This window comes from Macrobrachium rosenbergii, chromosome 18 (genome assembly GCF_040412425.1).
Source record: "Macrobrachium rosenbergii isolate ZJJX-2024 chromosome 18, ASM4041242v1, whole genome shotgun sequence".
NCBI lineage: Eukaryota > Metazoa > Arthropoda > Malacostraca > Decapoda > Palaemonidae > Macrobrachium > Macrobrachium rosenbergii.
In genome coordinates, this window is record NC_089758.1 from 262,152 (window position 1) to 270,845 (window position 8,694).

The 8,694-nt window shown below is 38.7% G+C and overlaps 1 protein-coding gene across 1 annotated transcript; it reads left to right on the plus strand.

The window, feature by feature from the left end:
• The first annotated feature begins 1,097 nt into the window (after window positions 1-1,097).
• LOC136848005 (putative nuclease HARBI1) lies at window positions 1,098-3,565 on the plus strand. Its single transcript, XM_067120016.1, has 2 exons — window positions 1,098-1,694; window positions 2,642-3,565. Exons 1-2 carry the CDS (start codon window positions 1,401-1,403, stop codon window positions 3,179-3,181), a joined length of 834 nt encoding a protein of 277 aa, XP_066976117.1. The 5' UTR covers window positions 1,098-1,400; the 3' UTR covers window positions 3,182-3,565.
• Window positions 3,566-8,694: the final 5,129 nt, after the last annotated feature.

Below are 8,694 nucleotides of genomic sequence, written 5' to 3' on the forward strand. Positions count from 1 at the left end.
ATCATAATATATTAGCGAAAAAAATTAGAAAACATAACATTGTGGACAAAGTAGGAAGATGGATAAAAGAATTTTTGCAAAACAGAAAACAGATAGTGATTGCAAATGACAAGAAATCGGATGAAGCTATGGTAATATCCATTATGATTGCAGACATACACAGTAATGTAAGGACTCGGTAGTGAGAGTTTCGCCGATGACACAAGAATAAGTAGAGAAATTGCTTGTGATGAAGATAAGAACTCGCTACAAAGAGACCTAAACAAAATATATAAATGGGCAGAGGTAAATAGGATGGTATTTAACTCTGATAAATTTGAATCAATAAACTATGGTGATAAAGAAGGAATGCTATATGCATATAAAGGACCTAATAATGAGACAATCACAAATAAGGAAGCAGTTAAAGACCTTGGTGTGATGTTGAATAGGAATATGTTATGCAATGATCAAATAGCAATACTATTGGCAAAATGCAAAGCAAAAATGGGAATGTTGTTCCGGCACTTCAAAACAAGAAAAGCTGAACACATGATTATGCTTTATAAAATGTACGTACGTAGTCCACTTGAATATTGCAATATAATATGGTACCCACACTACCAAAAGGATATTGCACAAATAGAGAGTGTACAAAGGTCCTTTACAGCTAGAATAGAAAAAGTTAAGGACCTTGACTACTGGGAAAGACTACAATTCTTAAATTTATATAGTCTTGAAAGGAGAAGAGAACGCTACATGATAATCCAGGCATGGAAACAGATAGAAGGAATTACCGAAAACATCATGGAGCTAAAAATATCAGAAAGAGCAAGCAGAGGTAGATTAATGTTGCCCAATACTATACCAGGAAAAATAAGGAAAGCACACATTACATTAATCCACCACGCACCAGCATCGATAATGCAGCGTCTCTTCAATGCGCTACCAGCTCATCTGAGAAACATATCAGGAGTGAGCATAGATGTTTTTAAGAATAAGCTCGACAAATATCTAAGATGCATCCCAGACCATCCAAGATTGGAAGATGCAAAATATACCGGAAGATGCATTAGCAATTCTCTGGTAGACATCAGAGGTGCCTCACACTGAGGGACCTGGGGCATACTGAACGAACTGTTATGCCTATATTACACGTATCCGGTTTCCTACGGCCAACCTGGCCTACGGCGCCGTATGAAAAGTTCTGGCCTACGGCGAGTTATTACACGTATTTGAACAGCCACCTGGCAAGTGGGTCAGTGTGGCACTGTTTGTGGTGGAGGAGTGACATGTCTTCTCTCGATGACAATCTCGTTGCTATTGCTTTAGCGTGCTGTTTGAAGGTGAAAACAAGAAAAAGGAAGATTTAGTCCAAACAATGGCTGCTTAAACGACAAAAATACTCTCATGTTAACTTAATGAAGGAACTAGCAATAGAAAAAGATGACTGGTTTAACTACATGCGAATGGATCATGACACATATTTGGAACTCTTAAGTCAGGTATCACCTTTAATAGAAAAAAAGGACACTTGCATGAGAGAAGCAATTAGTCCACATGAGCGTCTTTCAGCCACTTTGAGATTTCTTGCTACAGGAAGAACATATAGCGATCTAAAGTTTACAACAATTATATCGCAGCCTTCTCTCAGTGCAATAATCCCAGAAACATGTGCAGCAATCTACAAATGTTTAGGCCCAAAATATCTGAAGGTAAGTTTTTTTTGCACAAATAACTATAATTTCTCGTTTTAGTATGAAACATTCATACCAGGTTAATTGAAAAAAATAAAGAAGTTTCAAACTTTATTCCAGCATATCCAAGGTTCATAAATGTACATGTGTACCTACATTACATTTGGAGAATATCATATGTCTCATGATTGTAATCCGCACTTGGAGTGCTAGATAGAGATGGAGCTTGGTAATGACTTGGGCTTGGAGTAGTTACAGGAGTGCTAGATAGAGATGGAGCTTGGTAATGACTTGGGCTTGGAGTAGGTACAGGAGTGCTAGATAGAGATGGAGCTTGGTAATGACTTGGGCTTGGAGTAGGTACAGGAGTGCTAGATAGAGATGGAGCTTGGTAATAACTTTGGCTTGGAGTAGGTACAGGAGTGCTAGATAGAGATGGAGCTTGGTTTTGGGCAATTCGTGAATAGGGCGTCAATGTGCCCATTTCACCCTCGAAGATAGCGTCATTTATTAGCTTTTTAACAACCGGATACATCCCCGGGTTTGCTAAATGCAAGCTTTGTAACCTTTTAGCCACATACATACCAAACACATCATATTCCGAATTTGGAGGTGCTTCCAACCTTTTTGCTACAAGGTCCAAAACGTGATCAGCTTTGCCTTGTACCGATCTGCGCCTTTTTGGTGGTGCCGGTAGGACTGATGTAGTATGCCCTGAAGGCAGTAGCGATGAATCATCCTCATGTTGGGTTTCCCTCTCTTCAGTAAGATCGTCTTCTTGAGATTGCTGAAAAAAAACAAAATAATTAGTAAATTAAACATGGAAAATCTGTTTTGAAAGAAAGAAATAGTAGTTCTAAAATTCTATAAGTAAAATAGGTATTTATTTAAATAACTTCCAGTTCATTCTACCATAATCTGTAAACCTTATATGTTAAATAATTCTCTATTACTATTTTTTTCAGTTTCCATCAAGACAGCATGAGTGGGAAGAAATCGCAAAGGAGTTTGAGAGAGTCTGGAATTTTCCACACTGTGTCGGAGCTGTGGATGGCAAACATGTCAAGATTGTGCCACCTCCAGAATCAGGATCATTCTACTACAATTACAAGGGTTTCCATAGTATGGTACTAATGGGCATTGCCAATGCAAAGTATGAATTTATTCTTTGTGATTTCGGCATCAATGGACGAATTTCAGACGGAGGGGTAATAAACAGGACCACTTTTTATGACAAATTGTGCAAAGGACATTTAAATCTTCCGCAAGAAAATAAAATTGAAGGTTCTGAAAAAGTATTACCTTATGTGTTTATAGGCGATGAAGCTTTTGCTATGAGAACTGACTTTTTAAGACCCTTTAGTCAAAAGGACTTATCATATGAGAGAAGGATCTTTAATTATCGCCTGAGCAGGGCTCGCAGAATTATCGAAAACGTGTTTGGAATTTTGGTTTCGCGCTTTCGTATCTTTCAAACTGCTATAAATTTATTAAAGAAATACTAAAAATGTAGTATTGGCTTGTTGTGCACTTCATAATTTTTTACGTGCAAAATGTATCAGGTATTCTATCCCAGATGAGTCTGATGAACAAGCTGAAGATAATATGAGTCAAGTAGAGCAATCACTAGCAGGCTTGCAAAGAGGGACTATGAGAAATACCTCCAATGCTGCTAAGAAAGTACGATATACATTCATGAATTACTTCAGTAACGAAGGAAAAGTTGCATGGCAGGACAATGTATAATATTCTTAGTTTGCTTTTCTACTGAATGGTAATGAGTTATCCAAATATTTAAATAAAGAAATAGTGTGAATTATTCAACCGAATATTTGTACGCTATCTTTTGTTTGTAAATAAAATATGACAATTATATATACATACCTCTTCATTGATTTCCTGTGTATTAAGGCTCATGTTTGAAACGGTTCACATTCCACATTTTGGTCTTTGATGAAATGCATCAGATGAAAATATGAGAGTTTTGCCGTATAAATGGAGTCTGAACCGCTCCCCGAACTTTTAGATGCTTGCACTTTTTTAAGCTCTTTATTGTATGAGCTCCTCAAGTTGTTTATTTTCTTAACGACAGTATCTTTATTAGCACTAGGATCAATTTCTTGAAGTTTATTTACTAATTTACCATATCCTGCATTTCTCACTTCTCTGTTTGAATAATCCTTAGATTTAATGAACCACAAACATGGCTCATTTCGACAAATTTCTATGAAGTCACTCAAGAAATCACTGGCGCAAGAGCTTGCCATGGTGGCGACCTTCCACTGTCAGGTGCAGCCACAGACTGATGTCATACCATACGGTGAGCAATTACACGCCACGTCCTCAGTCCTGACGCACGACGGCCGTCTGACGCCAGCTTTAGTACTGGCGAAAGTTCATCCGCCGGCCGTGGGTGAGCGTTCATACGGCCGATTTGCTATCAGACGCTCCGGTTTGAACATATGCTAGCGTCGCGACCGACGGCGCCGTAGGAAACCGGATACGTGTAATAGGGGCTTAAGGTCTGTAAGGTAAGGTAAGGTCTCTCTCTCTATGTTCCATCAATTAACCAATCAATAAACTAACCAATCACCCAACCAACCAATCACCCAGCCAACTAGTCAATCACCCAACCAATAAACTAACAAATCACCCATCCAACTAGTCAATCACCCAGCCAATAAACTAACCAGTCACCCAACCAATAAACTAACCAATCACCCAACTAACCAACCAATCACCCAACCAATAAACTAACCAATCACCCAACCAATAAACTAACCAATCACCCAACCAACCAATCACCCAGCCAACTAGTCAATCACCCAACTAACTAGTCAGTCACCCAACCAATAAGCTAACCAATTACCCAACCAACTAGTCAATCACCCAACCAACCAATAAAATAAACTAATCAATCACCCAACCAACTAGTCAATCACCCAACCAATAAACTAACCAGTCACCCAACCAACCAATCACCCAACCAATAAACTAACCAATCACCTAACCAACCAACCAATCACCTAACCAATCACTCAACCAATAAACTAACCAATCAACCAACCAACCAATCACTCAACCAATAAACTAACCAATCACCCAACCAACCAACCAATCACCTAACCAATAAACTAACCAATCACCCAACCAATAAACTAACCAACCAACCAATCACCCAACGACCTAGTCAATCACCCAACCAACCAACCAATCACCCAACCAACCACCCAATCACCCAACCAACCAATCCACTTTTTGAGTGGTCTGTCCTGCACAGTATACCAGAGGTCTTCTTCTTCTCCAGCTCTCTTCACTCACCCAGTCAGTCACCTGTTGTCGCCATTCATCTTCTCTATATACAAATGGATGTGTGTGTGTGTTCTAGAATAACTCTGAAACACATTGAGCAATTTCAACCAAACTTGGTATACAGATGACTTACTATCTGGGGAAGAATACTAGCACCAAAGGGGATGGGGGTGGGAGGGGGTGACATGTAAAAACAACCAAAAACGACAGATATTAGTGTCCAATCCATAGTTTTCGAGGTCGCTGAGATGAATAGTGACACCTCTGATGCCCTTAAAGCCCAAGTTCAGCCCTGATGGGAATGGGCTGTGAGAAGGGGTGAAAAATAAAATGTAAAAAATGTGGGGTGATGTAACTAAAGCAACTACCTTAACAGGAGAGAGAGAGAGAGAGAGAGAGAGAGAGAGAGAGAGAGAGAGAGAGAGAGAGAGAGAGAGAGAGAGAGAGAGCAGAGGATGTGTTAAGGAGGAGAGAGAGAGAGAGAAAGTGAGAGAGGGTGTAGAGGAGGTTTTAGGGAGGAGAGAGAGAGAGAAAGAGAAATATAATGATTATTAATAAAACTGACAATCGCATTGTAATGATTTTTGTTCCGGGCTGCCAATTTATCAATATTGACCAGTGTTGCCAACATGACACTTATGGTCAGGGCTACCAACGCCACCATCTCATGCAGGGTTGCCAACATAACCTTTCTGATCAGGGTCACCAACTGCACAGGCTCAGTCAGGGCTGCTCACATGATCCTTTGCATCAGGGCTGCCAACATGGCCAATTGACCATGATGACAAGTTATGCTATATATTTCATCAGTGTTGAATATATATATATATATATATATATATATATATATATATATATATATATATATATATATATATATATATATATATATATATATATATATATCCCCCCCGAATATTTGAAAAGAAAAGTAAGCCTCGGTCCCACGGCGTAATGCGCATGCGCCCTTCAGCGTTCATGTTACTGTCGGTTTCCTCCTCCGTCCCCAGTCGAGGGCAGAGCTTTGGGTTTTATTCAGCCGAGAGGTGCTTATAATACCTAAATTGATAATGGATCGGATTCACTTGTTTCTTTAATAATGGATACGGATGTGAGAGCAATAGGCTACATACTTTTTATAATTTTGTCCTTTTTCCACAGGAAGGATAATTGTGTCTAATGGAGGCTGAAAATGAAAGCAGCATCATTCCTGGATGTCTTGCGGTAGATTCCATTGGAATCTATGATGTTATGAATGAGACTTTGCTTGGGCAAGCACAATCCAAAGGCTATCGCCACAGATGAAGCCTATGCGTGTTTATTCGTGGTTATTATAATAAACCATATATGCAAGTCAGTTTTTAAACGAGAGTAAATATAATGGCGAAATAATGTAAAACAAGAATAGGCCCATAATGAGTTTATTCATGAATATGCATCATATATGCAATTCAGATTTAAAATGAGAACAAAATAATAATTAACATTCCGAAGAAAAAAAAAGAAATATGAGGCTATGAATGAGCCTTGGAACTCCTCCTTCATTCATAAACCATTCAGTAAACACTATGAAAGTCTTCGGGGCCAAATTCAAACTCTTTCAACAAGCGTTCACAGGGGAGCAATGAATTCGGTTTATTTTTAACCACTCTTTCACTGGGCGTCTTTCTTGATGTTTATGGGCAATATTTTTTTTTTATTATTGGTTACAGAAAACATTGAACATATTAATTCACAAGATCCGCGTGTTCGATTAATGACCGGAAAACGCTAATAGATGAATCACTGGAGTGACTGACTACACAAAGAATATTATATTTATTTATTTATTCATAACAGACGAACTCGATATGAATTCCACAAACGACTGATTGATCAGTGGAATTTCATATGAGCGGTGCTTCATTAATAAAACCAATTCCCAGCTGAGCCAAGAATAATTCTGTGTATATTCCAGCAGGAAATAGACAGAAAGGGCACTATAATATCTTGACACGCAATCTTTCATGAATGTGGATGAATCCATGGAGGATTTATTTACTAAATGTACAAAAGGAAAGCTACAGTACTTCCTTGTAGTGCACAGGCCTGTGTCCCCAGCTGTTGCCAACTGGTTCTGAACCCAAATCATCAACCAAATAACTGTAGAACTTGCGCCTACACCCTTCTCCACGAAAACCTTAAAGGAAGACTGGCTATTTAATGAAGCCAGTTTAGAGGTTCTATTTTTTCCCATGTAAATTAAGTACTGAGAAAACTGAAAATACTTACAACTTCAACCAATACCTTGCATTACCAAACAAATACAAATTGTATAAATAAAAGAGGAAGACTTCATTAGAATCAAAACTCGGGTGGTTTTGAGACCTCCATTCATTCCTCTACCCTTCTAATGACTAACATCTTATCACTATAAACCCTATTACTGTAATTTCATTACTATAGCTGTACTACTAAAAGTTTTATTACTATAATAATTCCAGCATTTTGTCTACTTCGCATTCAGCAGCCACAACTGACTCGGCATGTTGGAGGAGGGGGGTTGTGTCGAATTTCGACTCAGAAACTAGTCTGATGGTCTGTGATGTCGATGACGTCACGTGAAAGTGCTCTAGTGTTTAGTTTGTTTCTTTAGTTACTAATGTGTTTGTAGGTTCAAGTATTATGTGTGTTTTGGATTTGAGGTTATTTGCCTTGGTGTCATATCCAAAGTGAGGCTAATTCCTATGTTTAAGTTTATTCATTTGTTGTGAGAGAGTTTTTCATTTGGTTATGTGTTCGGAGTTCGAATACGACTTAGGTTTAAGAGTTTGTGATTGTTGTTTATCAAGATTGATTGTTAACCGTCATTTTATCATTTATGGTATTGGATTAAATCCCTTTTTTTTTTCATTTAGAAGTGTCCTCCCTGCTTACCATCTCACAACCGATTATTTATGTCTTGTATATTATTTGTTGCACTAAACGAACATTGTGCTTTCCTACGGGATTTTCGCGGCCAAGCCGGCGAGGATTCAATCATTCTCACTTTCCAGAGTCGGACATTTTTAAGACACGTGCCGAGATACGTCGAGGCACAAAGTTGCCGGGTTTAGCGTGTTGAGTAGTGATATTTAGCAATAATATATATATTGAAATACTGATTATATGGTCACAACCATTTGATAATCATGGTGTCCAATTGTATGTAGCACGATACTTTGTGGTCAGTTTCATCATTTCAGGAATGGTTGCTGATCTAGCCTAGCCTATAGCCACACCCTGAAGGTTATATAGATGTAAATTCTTGTGATATTTACTGATGCCATTATGCTGTCCAGCACGGTGAGGTATGTGAGAGTAACAATTTGTTGATCTGCTCCAGGTCCTTCACTAGTTACCTTTGGAAGCGTTACTGACACTGTTATCCAGGAAATAGTTTATTACTTTATTTTACTGGGGAGTTTTCGAATTTGCCAACTTTCCTCCACGGGGGCAGAAGGGACGCTGGACTGACTCTCCGTTGAAGTCCCAGACGAAAGACATTACGAAGTTTTGCGGATGACGAGAAGAGTAGAATACGAAGGACATTCTCTCTCTCTCTCTCTCTCTCTCTCGTCATCAAGCATCTTTATTCTATACATCGCTATTCTGCCCATTACTACTTTATCTTGTTCACCCCTTCACTTCTAATGGTTGAGATTTGCTGAGGAAAATCGAAATGCCG

Bases quoted from the DNA above. Each gene is read 5' to 3' on its own strand.
- LOC136848005 (XM_067120016.1), top strand. From the start codon at position 1,401: ATGAAGGAACTAGCAATAGAAAAAGATGACTGGTTTAACTACATGCGA. The intron at 1,695-2,641 runs GTAAGTTTTTTT...TATTTTTTTCAG, and splicing joins TAGGCCCAAAATATCTGAAG to TTTCCATCAAGACAGCATGA.